This window comes from Rousettus aegyptiacus, unplaced genomic scaffold, assembly GCF_014176215.1.
Source record: "Rousettus aegyptiacus isolate mRouAeg1 unplaced genomic scaffold, mRouAeg1.p scaffold_m13_p_6, whole genome shotgun sequence".
Lineage (NCBI taxonomy): Eukaryota > Metazoa > Chordata > Mammalia > Chiroptera > Pteropodidae > Rousettus > Rousettus aegyptiacus.
The window spans coordinates 89,380,422-89,402,348 of NW_023416309.1; the positions used below are offsets into that span (position 1 = coordinate 89,380,422).

At 41.6% G+C, this 21,927-nt stretch overlaps 1 protein-coding gene across 9 annotated transcripts; it reads left to right on the forward strand.

Moving 5' to 3' along the window:
- The first annotated feature begins 538 nt into the window (after nucleotides 1-538).
- Nucleotides 539-15,896, forward strand: VEZF1 (vascular endothelial zinc finger 1). 9 transcript variants are annotated; one of them, XM_036222035.1, is made up of 7 exons: nucleotides 539-848; nucleotides 3,450-3,670; nucleotides 5,360-6,054; nucleotides 6,830-6,893; nucleotides 7,964-8,165; nucleotides 9,389-9,526; nucleotides 12,542-15,896. In XM_036222035.1, the coding sequence occupies exons 2-7, from the start codon at nucleotides 3,665-3,667 to the stop codon at nucleotides 12,967-12,969; spliced, it is 1,533 nt and encodes a 510-aa protein (XP_036077928.1). In that variant the 5' UTR covers nucleotides 539-848; nucleotides 3,450-3,664; the 3' UTR covers nucleotides 12,970-15,896. The 9 variants fall into 9 exon arrangements, with proteins under 9 accessions (XP_036077928.1, XP_036077925.1, XP_036077926.1 ...); XM_036222037.1 differs by lacking the exon at nucleotides 539-848 and adding an exon at nucleotides 941-1,249; XM_036222036.1 differs by lacking the exon at nucleotides 539-848 and adding an exon at nucleotides 1,256-3,328.
- Nucleotides 15,897-21,927: the final 6,031 nt, after the last annotated feature.

Genomic DNA, 21,927 nt, shown 5'->3' on the forward strand with positions numbered 1-21,927 from the left:
TTACCCAAGAATAACCCAGTTATGACATCTCTTCGCGTGGGAAGTGTTTCACTCGGCACTAGGAGTATCTGAGGCTGCACCTCAGTGGGATTCCCTGCTTGAGTTGGAAGGCCACTCAGTTAGATGCTTGTTAGAGAAAGAGTGCATGGGATTTAGCTAACTGGGGATGAAATACCAGAGGGGAGAGATTGGAAGTCGAAAGCTTCCCCCAGTTGGCGGTGGGGGCTTTGCTGAGGATCAGGGACTGGAAAGCCAGGTGGCCGCCTTGGCCTGTGCCTTCCGTTGAGGGTCTGATAGGGACGCGACGCTGCGGGGCACCGTCACGGGAGACGGCCCAGCAGTGCCCAGCCAAGCAGCGCCAGACCCTGGCGTCCTCCATCTTCTCTCCTGAGCTCCCCCTGCTCCAGCTGCCTGAGCCACGGACCGCAGCACCACACACCCCCGCGGGGGGGGACGCCGCGCCCCATCCCCGCCCCCGGCCCCACCCCAGCCCCCCCGCGGGGGCCCTGACCCCACCGCCGGCGGGCACTGGCTGAGCTCCGAGGCGGCGAGTCGGCAGCGGAGACGCCCAGGAGGGGTCCGGGGAACTGGGGGCGGTGGCAGCCGGGTTGGGGCTCCCCCCCCGCCCGCGCTCGCCGCGGCGGTGGTGCGTCCCGGAGGTTACCGGAAGTGGCCGCGCTCGGCGCTGCCATGTTGAGGAGCCGCCGCTGCCGCTGCCGCCGCCGCCGCCGCCGCCGCTTTGTTGTCGCCTCCTCCGGCTGAGGAGGCTCCCCGAGCGGGGGGAGTGGGGAGGAGGGGGGTCGGCCGCCGCAGCTATGGAGGCCAACTGGACCACGTTCCTGTTCCAGGTACTGGGGGCCCCCCCGGGGGGGCACGGGGGGGGACAGGGGGGCCGGGCCCCGGGCTGGCGGGCGGGCGGGCGCTCCTCCTCCCCTCCCTCCCGGCTCCGCTCTCCGGCCCGGCCTTAATCCCCCTTTGTTTTTCCGCCCGCCCGCCTCGGCGGAGCAGGGCTGCTGAGGTGAAAGGAGGCGGCCTCACGGGGTGCGGGGGAGAGTGCAGGCCTCGGGGTGAACCCCGGGCCCCCCCCCCAGCACACTCACGCACACACCCTTCCCTCCCGCCCTGAAGGGGAAGGGAGGAGGCCGGCCGCTGTCACCACCCGCGCGGCCCAGAGAAAGGAGGGCGCCGGGCCGCTGGATAGCGCGGGCCGCTCGGCCACTGCGTGCCGGGCCGGGGCCAGCACTGTGGGGTGAGGGGGTCCCCAGGTCCTTCTCTAAGTCCCCCACCACTACCACTTCTTCCATCTTTCGTTGGCTCTCCTTCCTTTTCACCTCTCTCTCTCTTTTTGTATGTGTTGACTTTCTGACCCCCATCCCTGCGAATAGCGGGTATCCCTGGGTTCTCCGCCACTCCCCCTTCCCGCTGACCCCCCCAGTTGTTTACCCAGTTGGGGGGGGGGTGTTGTGAGTGTGTATTCCCTCCCCAAACTTTTTCACTGGATTTACATTTTTTTTTTTTTTTTGTCCTCAAGTCTCTGCCGAGCCTTGGCAGCTGACACCCTGTCCCTCTGTCCAGCTCTCCCGCCGTCCCATTCAGTTCGGGGAATCCCCCAGCCGGGCAGGGGCGGGGGAGCGGCGATGGGGGCCGGGACTCCAAGAGCGCTTTTCTCTCTCGTCCCACCGCTAACGTTTCCTTCGACCAAGTGGGGGAGAAGGAAAGTGGAGCGAGCAAACAAAGTCCGCTTACAAAGCCCCCAGATGAGTCATTCGTTGGGGTGTTGGTCTTCACTTTTTGCAAGAAACTTGATAGTGACTGTAGCCGATAGGTTTGGCAATCCTCTTGCCAGACCACTTTAGGTGGGGGACCCCTTTTGGAAGACCTAGGCTGGAAGTTATATTTTTCCTGCTTCGTTTCTATTTGCAAGGGAAGCGTTTAGTGGGCAGAAGTGATGAGCTCACGGGGAAAGTTCGGAACCGGAGGAGGCTAGGAAGCTCGTCACTTTAAGTGCGTTCTTCCCGCCTCTCGGAGATATTTTCCTTTGAATAATTTCGTAAAATCTCAGACGCGTAGCTTGGGCGCTTGAGACCTTTCCGAACAAACTAGGAATGGATGCAAAATTTTTAGAAACTTCTCCCAGCCACTGAACCCATCCCAGTGGAGTTAATATAGGGAATTGGGTAATTCAAACATTATCTATTGTGTAGAGCTGGTGTATTGTTTTAAGATGTGTATTATTTCAAATGTGAGTAATTTGGTTTTTAAGTAGTTGTTGAAATATATTCGGGCTTCTTAAAATTGAAAATACCCATAATTATGGAACTCACAAACTTCCCCCTTTCTCATTCTGATCTAGTCTTGTTTTATCAGGCTTTGATGAGCTTGATAATTATAAGTCAACTTAAAAATGCATTGGAAAATAATTGATATATAACTTGCTGGCATCCTGGGTGGTGTCGAGGTGGCAAACGCCCTCTCTAGAAAAAGCTTTCAAACAATTTTTTTTTCAAATATGGGATTAATGGGCCACTGAAGTGACTTTTCATGTCAGGAATGAATTAGAGTTACCATATTAAACCTGATGTCTATAAACTTAATAGAGATTGGAAAAAACTAGAGTTCTTTAAACGAAAAACCCACAACTAATTTTTGGAAAGCTAGTTTAAAAATCTTTTGGAATAATTTTATTATTTTCCTGGATAAAGCAAATGCCAAGCATTTACTGACCAACTTTTTAATTAGATTTTATATTTAATTTTTTTCAGCTTTTAAAATCTTTATCCACCTGATGGAGAAGTGTGAAAGCTAATATTTGATTTGGGGCTTGGTAATGTATGCAGTGAAAATTGTTGGAAAATTTATAATTTACAGCTGAGAGGACAGTCGAATGGGTAAAGAGAATATTTCAGTCTTTACTAGGGAAAGGTAGACTTAAATCTAGTTTTAAGTAATTTTCACTGGGGAAAAGGAGATTTAAACTCTGTTTACTGGAGCATCCTATTGAATTCCTATTTTAAAACAATTTAATACCTGCTTGCTTTCCAGATAACCTGGTGGAAAGTGAAAGCCATAGGTGTTAAAATGTTTGATGGATGATTCTCCTAACAGGACATTCAAGATATGACTCACGGATGCTAATTTGTTTCAGTACAAAATCTTTTACCCTCTGGCACTGGAAATTTCTTGGTGCCATATCCTACCACCCTGGGTGATGAAATAACATTTCTGTTTTATTTTTTGCCAGCCTCAGAAAAAAGGAAAGCTTGGGAGGGTTTAAAAAGCCTTGCAGTTGAAAACGATGAGAGAGAACATTAAAACTTCGGTTGATGATGTTAGTCAAATATGTGTCTACCCAGAAGTTTCTCATATATACATATATGTATATATATATTTTTGTAATCGCTTACCTGAAGGCAGGCCATGTTTGTTATTTTGCTCTGTCTCTCCCCCAGAGAACAAGTTGGGGAAACCCAGTTCCCCTCTTAGAAGGCTTCATGTAGAAGTGTGGGGATCCTAGGAATCCTCAGAGAGAGATTTCCGTAGTGGTCAAGGCATTCTACAGCATTTCACCCAAGAAGCAGGGACCTGGTGTGACCCTCGTGTGAGAGTGAGCTTCAGCAATGCTGTAAAAATACTTTATGTTGCCACAGACATCTGAATTGGTAAAATGGCAGTAAGTGCTTTTAGTACTCCATCAAACTAATGGTTATTTAGAATTGAAAAATGCTTCTAAACACTATAAATCTGAACTTTGTCCAGATTTGCATTCCCTATTATTTGATCTGTTAGCCTTTGAAATTGTGTATTTTGAACTATCTTCAGCTATTAACCATTTGTATACTGTATGGAAACTTGGGTATCCTAAGGCTAGGTTGGAAAGGGGGTAAGATTAGAGTCCAGATTCTATAGTTTCTACTAATGTCACCTGGATAGACACTGACATTTAGAAGAGCTCCATAAGTTAAATTAAAAGTAGACTATAATTCAGTATGATCACTAAGTCCAGAAAGATACTCATAAGTAAGCACACATTTTCTATGAGTGCTTCCAGGACTTAAAGGAAGATTCGATCAAAATTATTAAATTGAAACTAGTAACTCTGGATACCACACCTAATGATTTGGGGGAGACTGGATCCAGGCTTAGCTGTTGTGCTGTCATCATGTAAGTAAATATGGAGCAAAGTATTTGGAGCTCTTAACCTTAGTGCATATATCTTTTTAGGTTTATTAAACTAACATAGGGGCTTAGGCTCACTGTCAAGAGTTTCAGAAATAATGTGTGTAAAGTACAGCATATTAGGAAGAACTATTTCAGGAATTTTTTCCCATCATTTCCTAAATGTTTATCGGTATGAAGGTACGGAGAATTTTGAAAGAATCAAAACTAAGAGAGTAACTACTCATAAATACCAAGAACTTGATCCATTATGAAATTTTAGTTTCAGTGCAGTAAAAGTAAATTTTCAGACAGTGTCCAGCCCCCAATTTTGGAATGGAGAAACACATTATAACAGCAAATGTCTAATACTTTAATGAAACCTACAACTGTTGGAAGAAGATGAAAATGAAAGGAATTTTGATTATTTATAGTTCGTTTTCTCTTTGTCTTTGAGAGTTTAGGGTTAAACAACTAGTGTTGCTAAGGATGCAAACTTACAGTGTAAGGTTAAATGAACTGAAACAACTGACAGGTGTTTTGCTCTGGGCTACCTTCATGGATGCCTTCCAGGTTGATTAATAGCAGGTTTCATTTCAACCAAATCTTTTAGTAGAATTAAGTGAAAACTTTAAAAGTAAGCTTAACAAATAGCATATGTATGCAGAGAATTAGATTCCTTTTATTGCTTAGCAACAGCCTCCTTCAATCACTAAGAGTTCTCTGATGGAAAGAGAGAGACATAATGCTTTTCTTTTTCTAAGTGATAGACAAGTAGATGATTACATTTGGGAGGTGGGTGGTTTGTGCATTACTGTAGTAAGGTACTGTTCAATACTTAAGTCTGGAGTGTAATTTTTTTGACAAGTTATTTAAACTTGGTTTCAGTCGGCAGAATAATGCAGACCGATTTCATCAGCTTGTATATCCCTTATGAACCAGGGTAGTGTGTAGTTTAGTCAGCTGTCTGAAAGCAAGATCACTGTCAGCAACTTAGTCATGAAAGTTTTGTATCCGCACAGTGATTTTAATGCTTTGTATTGGGAACTGTTAAGAGTAACTAGGTGGTTGGTGGATCTCTGCTATAGAAGGTAGCTTACAGACTATTTGATTGTTTCTTCTGGTCCCTGTTGTCTGAAGCATGTTGAATTTTGAAGGTCATTGTGAGAGGCTGAGTTTCTGAAGTGCAAATGTTTGGTTTTAGACCCATGAAGGCTCTCATCACCAACAGCAGGCAGCACAGAACAGCTTGCTGCCCCTCCTGAGCTCTGCCGTGGAGCCCCCTGATCAGAAACCATTGCTTCCAATACCAATAACTCAGAAACCTCAGGCTGCACCAGAAACATTAAAGGATGCCATTGGGATTAAAAAAGAAAAACCTAAAACTTCATTTGTGTGCACTTACTGCAGTAAAGCTTTCAGGGACAGCTATCACCTGAGGCGCCATGAGTCCTGCCACACAGGGATCAAGTTGGTGTCCCGGTCAAAGAAAACCCCTACCACAGTGGTTCCCCTTATCTCCACCATCGCTGGGGACAGCAGCCGAACTTCGCTGGTCTCAACCATTGCAGGCATCTTGTCAACAGTCACTACATCTTCCTCGGGCACCAACCCCAGCAGCAGTGCCAGCACCACAGCTATGCCTGTGACCCAGTCTGTCAAGAAACCCAGTAAGCCTGTCAAGAAGAACCATGCTTGTGAGATGTGTGGGAAGGCCTTCCGAGATGTTTACCACCTCAACCGACACAAGCTCTCCCATTCAGATGAAAAGCCCTTCGAGTGTCCTATTTGTAATCAGCGCTTCAAGAGGAAGGATCGGATGACTTACCATGTGAGGTCTCATGAAGGAGGCATCACCAAGCCCTATACCTGCAGTGTTTGTGGGAAAGGCTTCTCAAGGTACTGCATTTTGCTTTGCTTTTTTTCATTATGGTATTCAGTGAACTTCACTTTTGTTTCTGTGTGTTCTAGAAGGTTTATGTGAAAATGGATGTGGGCAGGCCTGCGTTATTAGAGAATGGTGATAGATAAAGTATTACACCTCCAGGTCTAATTTTGGTTTGTTGTGATTGACAAGTGATGACATATTGATTAACTTTATTATTTCATTTAAGATACCTTGGTGGACTCAGGCCTATATTTGGCACATAAATACTTATTACTGCAAAACCACCAGAATCCAATTAATTCAGTTGGGTGACTGATCATGAGGTTCACTGCCTGCACAAATCAAAGAAACTTATTTTCTGGAAGTTAGGATGACCTTAGATACTCATAATAAAACTTGGGAGAATATTTTTTCATCTTTCTGTGGTTACTAACATTTCACTAATTTTCATTTTTAAAGGCTTTTAAAGTATATATAAAGTATATATAGTAGTAGCCGTTTCTGGCAAGTGTTAGTACTAAAACTTTGGGTATTTTGTAATTGTAAAGAATCAAGACCTAATATGATTTGATGTTGACTAGGAAAGAAAACAGGTAATAAAGGACTTTCGTTTATGGTAAGAGAGGTAAAGATGCTTGGACTGGGGGGAGGGGGAGTTGGTAATTCTACTAGCTTTCTTTAAAATGCCCACCACCCAAATCTGCCAAGCATGTAAACATCACAGTAAGTAGTAGCATTTCTCTATGTGTTCCATTATATCTTCTGTTGAAACTCTCTCTTTCACAGGCCTGACCACTTAAGCTGTCACGTAAAACATGTCCATTCAACAGAAAGACCCTTCAAATGCCAAGTAAGAGTTAAAATGACTTATCCTTAGTGTAGCACTTAATGCACATTATCCAGAAAGTCTGAGCCAATCAAATCTCACCGTTCTTTAAAAGTCTTAAAAATCATTGACTTGAGTAAATGTGGTCCATTTGAATTCTAGTTTTATAAAATATAAATGACAGCTTCTATTTCTGTGGGGCAAGATCATTTAAAAATGTAAATGTTGTTTTTTTGTTAAGCTACATTTCCCTTTCTTTGAGCAACAGCATTTATTGCTATAAGAAAAAAAAATTATAGTCTTGCAAAGGTTGCATATTGAAATGAATGAATGAATGAAGTGTTTGAAATTCATTTCTGGGTTGATGGTAAAGGTTGTCTTAACTATAATAGAAAAAACATGCATTTTCTTTCAAATGTTATCACTTATTGGATTTTTATCTACCATTGCCAAATTAGAGCATTTTCTAGTTGTTTGAAAATCTGTTCATTCATGTTGATGATTTTATTCAACATAAGTTGTGATAATGAAAAGGTTAAGAATCTTGCTAAATCAAATTACTGTTTTACATGTCAGAAATTCTAGTTTGTTGCTGGAAGTCTTTTTGTGTTCCTTTCAGTGAAATTTGTTAATGAATGATTTTATTAAGTAAATGATTTGAATTCTAAGAAAAATCCAGTTGGAGGAAGGAAGCTAGTGTCATTTTGAGTAAGTGTCTTCTATGTGCGAGGCCAGGCTCTTAATCTACCAGCAATTTTGTGAGGTAGGTATTATCATTTTGTAGATAAAGAAACAAATTCAGATAGGTTAAGTAACTTGCTCAATGTTACACTTGTTAGTGAATCGGGGAGCTGGATTTAAATCCAGCTTTAACTGACTTTAAAGCACTTCTCACTACTCTGTTTACATTTTTTCTTCTCCTAAAATGTAAAGTCTAAAATTCGCCAAGTGTTTTATTATGATTATGATTCTAGGTAACACATAACAATCAAAATTCAGCTAACTCAGTCTACTTGCTAACATGCATAGGGTAATGCCTAGAATATAACATGCTTTAAAATGAGTAGAACAGGATAGTCTATATTTAAAAAAAGTTTTCCTCCCTCATGCAGACGTGCACTGCTGCCTTTGCCACCAAAGACAGACTGCGGACACACATGGTGCGCCACGAAGGCAAGGTATCATGTAACATCTGTGGGAAGCTCCTGAGCGCAGCCTACATCACCAGCCACTTAAAGACACATGGGCAGAGCCAAAGTATCAACTGTAATACATGTAAACAAGGCATCAGTAAAAGTAGGTGATGCTTCAAATTGTATTTCTTTGGCATTTGATTGTTGAAATCTAGATGTTTTTATAATGTATCGAAGGTATTTTCGCTGTGCTCTTAGGACTATTATTGTTCATCTTACGTTCCCCGCTATTACTAAAGTGTCCCAGCTTGCAATACTGGAGAATGAATATCAGTATTGGAAATATACTTTATGTGCGTATATGCAAACGGCACTAATTTTGCTTTCAGTCTGTGCTTGTCTACTGTTAGCACCCATGTTAGAAAAGCAAAATTTCCCTACAGCTATTTTTCAGTGTGTCCTGTCTTCTTTGGGGTTGAATAAAAAGCTCTAGTGTGTTAGAATTGTGGCAGTAGAAGCCATACTAGGAAGTTGCATCATATCCAGACAATTTTAATTGTTTTATTTAATGTTAGAAAACTTCTCAACCGTGTATTTCATTACTACTGATGGTATTAATAATGTATCCTTAATAACCTTAAAGATGAAAGCAGTGTTAATAAGTTTCATTTTCAAACCGAAATCTGTAGAGAAATGGAATAGCAAATCCATTTTAAGATTTAAATGCTTTACTTACCTTAAATTCAGAGTTGAAGATAGAATATTCCAGGGACTTAGGGATGAAATTCAGTATTTGCATTTACCCAGGCTTTTTCTTTAAGATCTCTCTAACCACCAGAAGAAAGTGTTTTCCTAATTTTGTATTCTGTTATGTATACTTTATCCAGCAGAAACATCAAATTCTCAAAATAGGTGGACAAGAGTGAGTAGCAAAGAATGCTTAGTGTGTTTTAATCTCATCCATTTTTGCTTCTTTTTAAGTACATTGGGTTTATTATCTAGCATTTCATTCTTTAAGCTCATAAAAATTTACTTTTAGTGTACATCGTCGTGGTCCAGTAACCAAGTATTTTAGATATTTTTATGAATATTAATTAGTTCATGATAATATTACTCAAGTTCCATTCTAAAAGACTTGCTTTTTACTATAGGAAAGAATTCTTTTTTATATTGATTTTCTCTAGCTCTCTAGTTTTCTAAATTAATTTGTCTGTTTTGACCAATAAAGACACAAGCAGCAAAAAAGATGTACTGTAGTAAAAACTATCAAGTTAAATGGTAAAGATCATAGAGGCACAAAGGGTCCAAAGTATCTAATTTTCAGATTTTGAAAAAAATGGCTGCATTTTTCAAGGTAAATGTAGTGTTTCTGGTTTGTCTTTGGAGTAGCATGCATGAATGAAGAGACCAGCAATCAGAAGCAACAGCAGCAGCAGCAGCAGCAGCAACATGTGACAAGCTGGCCAGGGAAGCAGGTAGAGACACTGAGACTGTGGGAAGAAGCTGTTAAAGCAAGAAAGAAAGGTAAGATGAGGGTCTAGTGCTCTAAGTATGGCTAGAGAAGTATTTTCACTCAATATGCCAAGTGATCAAAGTAAGGAAGCCATAGCTTGGGAAAACCAGCTTTATGGAAACGTGGAAATACTATATGCTGGGAAGTATAAGTTATTGGCAACAAAGCTTTCAAGCTTACAGATAGGTTTTTTTAACTAGGAAATAAAGATTCTCAGTATTTCTTGTCATGTTCTTTCTTTTGATTTACTTTTCATTACAGATTTAGAACCAAATTTGGTCCTTGGCTATGTATGCTCAGGGATCCGTTTTTATGTTCATTTTTATGTCAACCTCATGCATTATGGGCTCCTTTTTTTTTTCCCTGTCTAAAAAATTCCCCCTGTTAGAGTTGGGTAAAATGTCCTTATGTGTCATAAGTTCATTTTTTTACAATCATGCTAATTTCTGCTGTTTAGTGTTCTTTCTGTATTGTTTTATTTATTACATGTTCAGGCTCTTTATCTCTTGGTCTCACCCTTAGTCTCACTCAGTCTGTCACTGGGGCTGGCTTTAGCTTAACATGTATGTACTTCAGTTGTTAGAGACTTTGCTTTAATTGTTACCAAAATTGAGAATGGTTTGTTTTTCTCTCATATATATTTTATGAAGAATCAGTTGGAATATCAGTTTTCAACATAGATTTTTAACTGATTAGTTGTAGCTTTGGCTTCTGGACTATTGTGCAGCCATTTCAAGTAAATTATTTTGTCCATGTACCAACAGCTACAGCATAGATTTCAAAATTCCTTCTTTTCTACCCCACCCCTGCCATGTCTTACTGTTTTTTAAATTCATAAGGAATCTTCTACATGTAGGCTCCTCTGTAATTCCTTTGCTGTGTAGTTTCTTCCATCCTTTGCGTTCATATGATGTGGCTGTTCCCTTCTCGAGATCTCCTCTAAACATTCTGTTCTTGGATAAAGTTAAAAGGAGTAGCATCCTTTTCATACATCTACTGGCATTGGAGGAGAAGAACGCAGCAGTCTAGATAGGCCTTTTACCCTTCCTCAGGTCCAGGTCCTGTTTGTTTCTGTCTTCCAAATGAAGATTTGTCATTATTTTGATAAATTTTTTTGTGTGTGTGATAGGAAAAGGGTAAAGAAATGGGGAAAGGGTATAGAAAATGTATATGTGTATATATACTATGATAATTGCATAGTACGTTGAAGTATATTATGAAGGTTGTTTTACTTAGAGAAGGAGTGAGTAATTTTAAGTTATAGAAAAGAACAGTGTTAGATTAAAATGAAAACATGGGGGAGGAGGTAGGGAGACAGCACATGGGAAAGTGAAAACTCCTTTGGCGGATACAGGAGAATATCCTTAGCAATGCTACCATCACCTTAAAAGTGAATTGGTTTTCTCTTTCATTCTCTTTTTCTTTCTGCACTCTTCTGTTTGGTATTGTATTTCAGTTTGCACAATAAGACTCAGTTATTTAGCTCCTAAATCTTTGACCTCCATGAAACAAAATGTTATTGTATTCCCATTCATGGCATAAATAGCTCTGGAAACGATCACTGATGTTAAAAACTTCTGTATTCATGTTAGTAAATGTGACATTTTGGGGGAAAGGAGACTCCTGGCCTAATAAACTTGAATCAGCACATTTCTGTTAAATATTGGGTTTAACTGATGCAATATAAGTTTCCAAACTTGGATGACAATCAGATCATTTTTGCAGCGTTTAAAAAAGTACAGACTTCCCAGGCTCCATCAGTCTCACTGTTGAATTTCCTGGGAAGCCATTTTTTTAAAAAGCTCCCTAAATGATTTTGATCATTAGCCAGGTTTGGGAATCTCTGATATAGAGTACAGAGTATGCCAAGTTACATCATATTGATCAAGGAAGGGCTGCTTATTGGCCCAAGGCTCCATCTGAGGTGATTTGACCCACATGCGGATGTGCACAGACCTTCATCTTTAGTCTCAAATGTATTTTTCCATTTTGACGGCCAAGTCACTGCCAGCCCACCCATCTGTCTTCTCATTACTGTTTTGTGACACACCAGCAGGTGGTGTTGAATTTTGTTGAGTGGTGGGGAGAGGAAGTCATCTCTTAAAGAAGTTTTCTTTAAGAAGACTTTGCTGGATAACAAGAACCAAGGCCCCCCAACTCATTGCAAGGTCTCCTTGCCTGGTTAGTCCTCCTTGGTATTGGTGGTGGTGTGTGTAATATGTGTGGTTAAATGACACTAGGCACAAAGTAGGTGATTATGTCAGCATCAGAAAGAGAAGTACAAATGGGAGTGGGGAGGAAAACATAGGATATGTTTTCTTTTTTAACATAAATAAGACACAACCAGAAACAATAGGGTTATTTAAAACAGTTTTTCTAAGACTGAAATAAATAGGTGATATTAAAATAGCTTGTTTATCAGTCTCTATTTACAGATTTTTAAAACCTTAACAGAATGTTTCTTCACCAGAGAAGGCTCAAGAGTACCTATAGCTTTAAGGAGACCCACCTCTTTCTGCTACAGTGTACCTTATGAGAAGATTTCTCTGATTATCCATTATTGCATAACCATCGACCCAGCTCTTTGTAAACAAGCTCTTGTTGCCTGGCCTGCCTATAGTTGGCTTTTCTCAGGAAAGTCTTTAGAACTCAGAGGAACTGTGTGAAGTGGTAGTAAGAATACTCTTGGGCTCCTTGATTTCTCTGCTCCCCGCCCCCCGCCCAGAGTGCCTTGCAGAAATATACTCATCTTCCCAGTATCTCTGTGATGTAGGTAAGTAAATCTAAACTTGAAACCAGAAGTACCAGAGCTAAACAAGTTGCCTAAGTCCTTGAGGGAACACACGTTGGAATTCCTGGCCCCCCGTCTTATGCGCAGAAGGATCCTCCCTGTTGACTACTTGGTAGAAATTAATTTAATTTATTAAATGTTTGTTCTTTTTAATTGAAAGAAGTTGATTCAGAAGCTGTTTGTGAATTTTGTTCCGTTTTAAGAGTCTAAAGGTCCTTTTGTCTTCTTATTTTAGAAGCTGCTAACCTGTGCCAAACCTCCACGGCTGCTACGACACCTGTGACTCTCACTACTCCATTCAATATAACATCCTCTGTGTCGTCTGGGACTATGTCAAACCCAGTCACAGTGGCAGCTGCAATGAGCATGAGAAGTCCAGTAAATGTTTCAAGTGCAGTTAACATAACCAGCCCAATGAACATAGGGCATCCTGTAACTATAACCAGTCCATTATCCATGACCTCTCCTTTAACACTCACTACCCCAGTCAACCTCCCCACCCCCGTCACTGCTCCAGTGAATATAGCACACCCTGTCACGATCACGTCTCCAATGAACCTGCCCACACCTATGACGTTAGCCGCCCCTCTTAATATAGCAATGAGGCCTGTAGAGAGCATGCCTTTCTTACCCCAAGCTTTGCCTACATCACCACCTTGGTAAACAGTATTATAAAATCAAAATATAAGTTAAAGTAAATATTTACCAGCAACTTTTAGTTTATTAAAGCAAAAAGTAATGATGAAATTGGGAGATTTTATCATATTAGTTAATAATAGTGTAGTAACATTTTTCTCCAATTTGGCTGGGATTGTTCAAAGTAGGGTGTGTGTTTAACTTATCACTGGACCACTTTAGTTTAATCAGAAATTCCTTTTAGCTGACAGCATTGCTTAAACAGGATAGTAGTTGGCAAGATGAAATGCCAGAATTAAAACCAATCATAAAAAAGCAAAACCCATTTCAAAATAAAAAAACAGCATTAGTTTTTAATCCCAAGAAATCATTTTATTCTAAACACTAGCAGAACTCTTCTCTCAGTACAAGGCGGATGGCTGATTTTAACCTGAAGTTCTAAGTCCATGGATTGAGAGCTAGTGTAGAATTGTCTGTGTTTATTGTTTTTATGAGTAAATACATGCATTGTCATAATAAAATGCATTTCAGAGAATATGCATTTTACCTTTGGGAATATGTTAATTTCAGGCAGCATTCCCTATGGGAAAGGTGATACCAGCTCTGATATGCAAAGCATATGATAATTTATCATTCTAACTTCAACATATAATAGGGATTGTGACCTGATATTTGGAGATGTAAATATTGCTCAGCATATTAATCCTGATGGAATATAGCATTGTAGTTGACTTTTTAAAAAAATTTAAAAATATATATATATACAGATTGTGTTTTGGTAAGAGAAGGCCGCAACTGACAGAGGAGAAGTCAAGTGCGTGGACAGGCAGACTCCTAACAAATGGAGGCCAATGGGACTCCTATTCAGGAGCCAAGGAATACTTCGGAACACTTAAAATTATTGCTTTAAATTGGAAGACGCTGGAGGCACTGGGATGTGATATGCCCCTCTCTCTCCCGTTCAGAGCCTGTTGATATTACAACAGGGAAAGAAAGGTGTGTTAGTTGCTTACTAGAGTTTGTCTTATATTAAATTGTATACAGTTTTTATTCTAACCACTAACTAGGTAGTATGCCCCTTCAGAACAAGCAGAGTGTTTTTTTTTTTCATTTCTCCTTTTGTTTCTTAATCAAGTATTGTGCAGATTTGTTCAAGTTTGTAAATATGAACATCACTTTTTTTTTTCTTTGAGAAAACACTTGTATCAGCTTTGTGGTGTTTTCAGGGAGACAGCTGTCCACACTCCCTGTAGAAACCCAGCAATGATTGTGCACGTTAAGACATGTGCTTTTTATTTCTTAGCAAGATATCTTATTTCTGTACATAAAGTAGAAACCAAAACCTAAGGAAACAGATACTCTTTACACCATCATGCCACACATTGTTTTTAAAGCATTGTGTTTTAAAAAATAATTACTAAAACCAAGACGCCGTGATTTTCTTTTAGTTGCGATACGTTTTTGGTTTCTTTTTTCAATTTTGCAGTTAAGTGAAAATTAGTTGTGTTAATCTTGCAGAGTGTTTGCAAGACTCACTATCAAACTGGATGACTTCCGTTTATACCCCACTGTGTCAGTTCAAGCATCAAAATACCCTGCATCTGAGGCAGACTTCCTACATCAGGGACAGGTATCTGTGTGTCATTATACAAAACAGTTCGAGGGGGTTGAACTACATAGTAAAAAATAAAATAAATAGTACTTAGTGTAAAATAATTTTATAAATGATCTTTTGTACTTTAGGACATTAAATTGTACAACTTTTGTATATATAAAAGCTTAGGAACTTTCTGTTTAGCAGGAAGGCAACACATTCCTACACTTTTAATGTATATGTTTGTTATAATGTCCATGTAAACATGCCCTATGTTTGTGCCTTTTAATTAGTTTGTCTCAATAAACAAAATGTAGAGAAAAATATGTAGCTATGACTTTGTTACAACTGTTCCTATCCACAGTACAAAGATGGTTTGTTTTTAAGATGTAGAGCATTATGTGTGGACTACTGGAAGGACTCGTGTAGGGAAGGCCCATTTGTGGCCCTGCTGAGCCTGAGATGAGGCAGGTGGTGGCCATATTTGGAGGAAGCCCACATTTCCTGACATGCAGCCCCAAGACCGAGTTCTGGTTCTGCCTGCTGGGATCCATCATCTCTGACTGGGCTGGTAATCACGGTCCTTCATGATTCAGACAGCCAGCCTTCCTTCACAGTGGCCCAAGGAGCAGTACTCTGTGGGGGCAGGTACAGACCCTACCCCCAGGTTAGAGTGTGGTCGTCAGAACCCTGAAAGTATTAGTTCTTTAAAAAAAAAAAAAAAAAAAAAAAGATATATGCTAGAAATGATTGTTTTATCAATTCAATCAATTCATTGTATAATAAACAGGAGTGATTTCATTGTATGACTTCAGTTAAAATGCTATTTTGTATGCATTCTTTATTCACTTAAGAAGCTTGTCTGCAATAATAAAGCCACGCCGTGTCTTCTTTTGGGAGGGAGAGAGTTGGCAGGATGGGGTGGCAGCAGGCCACTGAAAGGGGGCTGAGTAGGTTGTGTGGTGAAATTCTCCTGTGTTTGGAACTGGAATTGAGTTTTGATGCTGATGAACTGATTCAACCAAGTGTTGAAGGCACAATGGCCACCACTCTACGAAAAAGCAGTTTTTCCATTCCGGTTGTAACCTGGTTGAGAGCATCCCCTTTATCAGATTGGCAGCTGAACAGTTGTATTAGATAATCCTCAAATCTGACATCAGCCTGTTATGCTCTAGGGCTCACTGCTTGGCCTGCATTTGCCTTTTATTGTGTATTCATTTCCCTCCTAAGGTGTGCTCCTAAATGAAGGTTTCTATGTAAGCAGATGATGATTTTTCCTGTCAATACCAGCACTGTATTACTAACATGCGAAATACTGCAGATTTATTTTGACAAATTAAAGTTAACCAGTCACAAATGCTATGATGGATTGCTTAATACCTCAGAAGCTTCACCAGTTCGCTATGACGATAGAGATGTTTTTGAAGCACTGCTTCTCCAGGTGTACACATAATTCTGGGCTGGAGAGAGAGGGAGGGGCTAATTTTAAGCTGGTTGGTATTGAAATACTATGGACAAGGGAGGGTGGAAATGCTCCAGGCTGACTGCAAGAGAAGTACCCATGCTAATCAGCTTGAAGCCAGGCCTCTCTGGGCAGTGGCTACAAGCTTAGGCCTTTGTCCTACCCAAGAGAGAATATGAATTTAGAACATTTCTTTTCATGCTCTAGAACCCAGTTTTTTTTGGAAAAGGCATTAGACTAGGTCCTCGACTGATTTTTATTCAACTAGATTTATCATATGCATAGAATACCAACAATGTCACGCACTGATAAGCACTAAAGGGCACATAAAGGTGGTGAAGACATGGTTGCTACCTCTAAAGAGGACATTGAGAGAGAGAGAAGTACCCGAGTGAGAGATCACCAGACAGCAAATCAAGATGAACCTGACACTCCTTTTATGAAAAAGTTTTGGGTACATACATCTGTTTTATATAGAATTGAGGCTTTCCAAACTTCCTCTGATAATTGCTTTAGTGTCTGTTGACTCCATGAAAACAGCTGGAGGAAAAGTGTTCCTTGTGTTGCTTTTATCAGAGAACAGGAAGTGTTATTTCAAAGAGTCTTATAGCCTCAAAGAATGCCATTTGACCCCATCTGAGCCTATAAATCCGTCCCCCCACCCCACCCCCCGCCCAGCTGGTCTAACCCATCCAGTAAAAGGTGGTAGGCAGGTCAGTGTGTAAGGCTCAAAACTAATTGTGTGCATTGATCTGGCTGCCGACTTTGGGCCCATCTAAAGCTCACTTAGTTCCCAAGAAAAGAATGGAGGCACGGTTAAGGGCTTTGCTCTAGATATTCGTGTGATCTAGCCTTCTCCTTGGAACAACCCATCAAGGGTTGGCTAGCTTTCCCTGTCCCGAGACAGGCACTTGACCCAGATCTTGGCCCTAGACCATGAAGGTCAAGTATACTTCACTTTACAAAAACTGCCCCGTCATGGTAAAGGAGTAGATTTTTACACTTCAGATTCTGTATCACCACTGATTTGCATCTTAATTTCATACATTTCTTCATTCCTAATTATCTTCTTTACGTTGACATCTCATTTCCCTCCCAATGCCAAATATCTCTTTGAAGAGTGCATAAAACAAGAATTTAAAATCACTATTCTTGTTGAAATGAATCCTTTCCGATTCACGTAACTGCCAATCCTGCAGGAAGAATTCTCTGGGGTGTTTTGGTAAATTCACATTGTTTATGGAGTTTTTTCAAAGTGCAGTCTACCTGCATTTGGCTACATCAGCCCTGTTACCTGAATGTCACTTTTTCCTAGGAAAACATCTATAAAGGGCCTGGAGCAAGATCTAGTAAGCTAAAGATGGGTGTGAGGACCATGTTGTGTTCTCCCATGAGTCATCTTTTGTCATGACAGCTGGAAAGGATGAGGAAACCAAGGAAATGGAAGGGACATCCCCTTCTAGTGACTGGCCCAGCAGCTTTGTCTGGTAGTCAGTACCCAGGTCCAACAATGGCAGCAGATGTGTCACTTCTAGAGGCTGCTCTTAGACAGGGGAGGCAGTCTTGGAGACTGGGACGGGAAGCTAAGTCTTTGTCAATCTTAGAGCCAATTGGGGGCCACCAAAGCCACAGTTCCTACCACGTCAGCCTACATACACTCAGAGATCTGGCTTGAAGGATCCTGGATCTCTAAAACTCTTGCTCATGAGCCAAGAAATTCCTAACTCTGTTAATAATGGGTAAAGAGCTAGAGAAAAATCACCTTTGTTTGTGAGGAGAGAGGGAGAAGGTGGAACTTTGATTTTGGGAAGAGGCCCAGGGAGGGAAGAGAGATTTTGAAGAAAAAGTCTTTGTGCTTGCTGTGGTGTAACCTCCATGTTAACACCCATCCCTCTCCATGCATTTGCCCTGTGATGGACACAATTACTCAGAGGACTCTGTGATAGCCTGCTAGTCCAAGCCAGCTGTAATACTGTCAGCTTCAGTAAATGGGCATGAAAAAAGACGTGTTCTTCTAAGCAAGAAAAAGAACAAAATAAGTAGCTGAAGAAACAGGCAAGATGCAAGTGATTAAGTAGGGAATCCTCCCTGCAGTGGGGACCCATAAGCCTCTTCTGGTGAAGAGGTGGGGGGCCCCCTTCCTGGAATCCCTTCATCCCAGGAGAGTAGGCCCTGACTCTAGGGTGTCCTGTCCAACACAAGGGAAGTTCTGCCACCTTGTCAATCCCAAAAGTTTGTGGCTGTCAAGGATCTCTGAGAGAGAAGAATGGGGCAAGGGTGGAGTTGGGGAAGGAAAGGAGACAGAGCCTTTGTATGTGCTGTTCCTTAGGCCTAGAACGGCCTCCCCACAAGCAACCATCCAACACATTTTTTTCCATTGTGAATCCCTAGATATCCTGCAAAGTCCAATTTAAATGTTGCTCCCTCTGAAATCTTCCCTGTAAATTCACGCAGTTGATTCCTCCTTGGTATAACAGGAGGAGTTGGGAGGTATCCCAATAAAGCGGAGGTAGTCCAGCATCCCCCAGAAGGGATGCTAGTTCCTGAATTCAACTTAACTAGTTCCAAATGTTTTGCCACATCCCTTAAATCTTTGGTTCTAAATTAGTCAAACTACGGCAACCTGTGGTTTTTGCTGCCTTTCCCTTGTATTGATGAGTCCCAATGTCTAGAAAGCCTGAAATACAACAAGGAACCAAGCACCAAAGGTCAGAAACAGCAGCAACAGGTCAGTGAGGACCACAGAAGACCCAGAGCAGGATGGGACCTGGCAGAAGGGCCAGTGGCCAGGAAGTGCTGTGATACAGGGTTGCGATCAAGAACAGCAGCTTGGAATCTGACAGGTCCAGGTTGTGCCACTGGGAGCTAGCTGTGTGACCTTGAATGAGATACGTGACCTCGCTGGCCTCAGTTTCCTCAGCTATAAAATAGGGACAATAATAGTTCCAACCTAGTGATGTTTTTGAGGATCTAATTCATGTAAAGCGCTTAGCACAGAGCCTGATATAGAAAAAGGAGCTTCAAAATCAATGCGCGCCCCACCCCACCACCACCTGGTTTTTCTGTTCCCTATTTCAGTAATGGCAACATCAATTGGCTCAGAGGCACCAACTACACTGTCCGAGACCTGCAAAGGAACCAGATACCTTCCTGAATGACTTCTCCACCTCAGATTTTCAGGATGGGCATCTAGTATGGCAATCTAACCTCATCCCAGGAATGAGAAAGTAAGACAGAATACACATCTCCTCAAAAGCAGCTGGCCAGGAATGTTCAGCTGACAAGGAGTGTTCAAGTTAGACGCATGCAAGAACACCAAGTTGGAGACCTTGAAAATGTGCCATGATATGTGCCTATCTGGGGATGGTGCATCCTGCTTCAGAGAATTCTTTCCACCCAGCTTTATTCACCCACATGCGCTAAATCCGGAGGATATAGCATAATTCTTCCCTCTGCAATCTCACCATCCTGGCAGAGTTAGTTCTTAGAGCTGCTGCAAGCCTTCCCAAAAGGACAAGAAGCGCCACCGCCTACCCAGGCAGAATAGGGAAAGAGAAGCCTGCCACATCCTTCTCAGACCTGCTCGCTCCTGAGAAAGCCCTCATCAGCCCCACTGGCTCTCCCAACAGTGTCCTGGACTCTCGCGCTCTGAGAGAGGGGCCCGGCAGAGCGAGCAGCAAATGTGGGTATTGATCGGGCTGGATCAGTCAACCTAATGTGGTACGTTAACATTACTACTGTCAGGCCTAACTTCTGATGTCCTCCACCATTTAGCCTACCCACTTTGCCTACCTTCTCTCCACTAGGGAAGACTAGAGTTAGAGCCCGGCTAGTGCGGAGCGGAGGCCAACAAACAATCCTGGGCGTGTCTGCCCCGCCCCAACTAGAGCATTGCCGAGCCGGGATTGGTTGATATCTTCTTGTTCTGATTGGGCAGGTGAGGGTGCTCATTCACAGGGGTCATTGCTAGCCTCCTGCTGAAGTTTCCATCTCCAATGCGGCTTTGCTTTCTAGCCCCTGCACAATAGTTGTACGCATTCTATGCGAACAGGTAAAATTCAGTTCTGTGTTTTCCACAGATGATGTACCCCCAAGTACAGTGTTGACCCTCTGAAGGATGGGAAATCTGTCTGTTTATTGTATCCTATATCCAAATCACACTTGTGTGGGTGAATGGGGAGAGGGTTGTTAGGGAAGCTGTGGGGGCCTGCATTTTGCATCCCGGGCGAGACCACACTTTATCTAGAGATACCCTTTGCTGAGTTAGCTTCTCAGAAGACCCATTTTTGCCAGAACTTGTTCTTTCTACCATCTACACTTACATTTTACATTTGCTTGCCTTCATACTGTTTTGTATGTTAGAGATGCTTTTCCTTCTCATTCACCATTTGTCTTTTTTTTTTTTTTTTTTAATGTGGTTAAATATTTCTGCTCACTAAGATCCTCTGGAGAAAAAGCTGATTGCAGGGTTTGGTCAGGGAAAACACAAAGCAAGCCCGGAACATTTTTTTTTTTTTAACTTTTTATTTGTAAATAATTTTCAACTTACCAAAAGTTGCAAAAGTGAAAGTAGTGCAAGAAAAACCTGTATACTCTTTATCCAGATTCACATATTGTTAATGTGTGTTTCATCCCTTGCTTAACCGTATATGGGCTTTCCCTTTCTATCTTTCCAATTTCTTTCCTAAACCATTTCAGGGTTTCATACTTCATGGCTCTTACCTCTAAATACTTCCGTATTTCTGAAAAATATAGTTATCCTCTCACACAATAGACCAGTTATTAACTATACATTTACATTTGCATAATACTTTTATTTAATCTACCATCCACATTCTAATTTTGTCAGTTGATCTAATTATGTTCTTGTTAGCATTTTCTCCCCTCCCGTACAGTGTTACATTTAGTTGGCCTGTCTCTTTAGTCTCCTTAAATCTGGAACATTTACATAGCTGGCTTTTTTTTTTTTTAATTTAAATTACAGACCCTTGTCTCTCTCTCTCTCTCTTTTTTTAAAATAGAACATTCCCCATTTTGTGTTTGATGCTTCCCTGTGATTAAATTGAGGTTATGCATTCTCAGCTGGAAAACTGCTGAGGCAATGTGTCCTCAGGATATCATATCTGGAGGCACACGATGTCCCTCTGTTCCTCATAGATGATGTTAATTTAGATCACTCGGTATAGATGTTGCCCAGTTTCTCTATTATCTAATTAATTACATACCCCTCCTTGCAACTAAGAAGTCTGTGAGGAAATACTTTAAGACTATTCAAATATCCTGCTCATCAAAATTTCCCCCTAGTTTTAGCATCCATCAGTGGTCTGATGCAATCTTCACCTTGATGGCCGAAAGTTCTCTTTTCCCAAGAAGGTAAGGGTGGGAATGTATCAAAGAAGATGGGAATGTATTCAAACAAAACAACAGCCAACAAGTGGCCAAATCTAGAACAATCTAAGCATCAAAATAAATCATGATAATAAGAAATTATAAGCTATTGAAGGAAAGTAGGAACCAATGAATACATGAATAAATGAAGTACTATATTCTTCTGCTCCTGTGAATCTCAGTTCAGTCTTCCAATGAACCAGTCCTGAAGTGGTAGCTGTGCCCCTCTATGCTATTATGCTGCTGGCTGTACCTCAGGTCTGACCAACCATCATCTGTGACCCTTCCTTGACTATGGAATGGGGCTGAACTGAGCCCTGACTCCATGTAGCCTTCCCAAAAGGAGAAAGCCCTGCAGGCACAAATGTGAGACCTGAGGCTGAGGGTTTGGACCCTGGGAACCCAAAATCCTGTCATAGCCTTAGGGTCCTCTTGCCCCAACAGATGGTCCTGCCTGGAGAGAGGTTTCTGTTTTCCCTTTTAAAGAGACACCAGAAAGTGAAATCTCCCTCAGCCCTCTAGGATCCTCTGCTCACCATCC

Coding starts and splice junctions, on each gene's coding strand:
- VEZF1 (XM_036222032.1), top strand. CDS start 816: ATGGAGGCCAACTGGACCACGTTCCTGTTCCAG. Junction 6,055..6,829: donor TGTGGGAAAGGCTTCTCAAG/GTACTGCATTTT, acceptor TCTCTTTCACAG/GCCTGACCACTTAAGCTGTC. Junction 6,894..7,963: donor AAAGACCCTTCAAATGCCAA/GTAAGAGTTAAA, acceptor ATTTAAAAAAAG/TTTTCCTCCCTCATGCAGAC.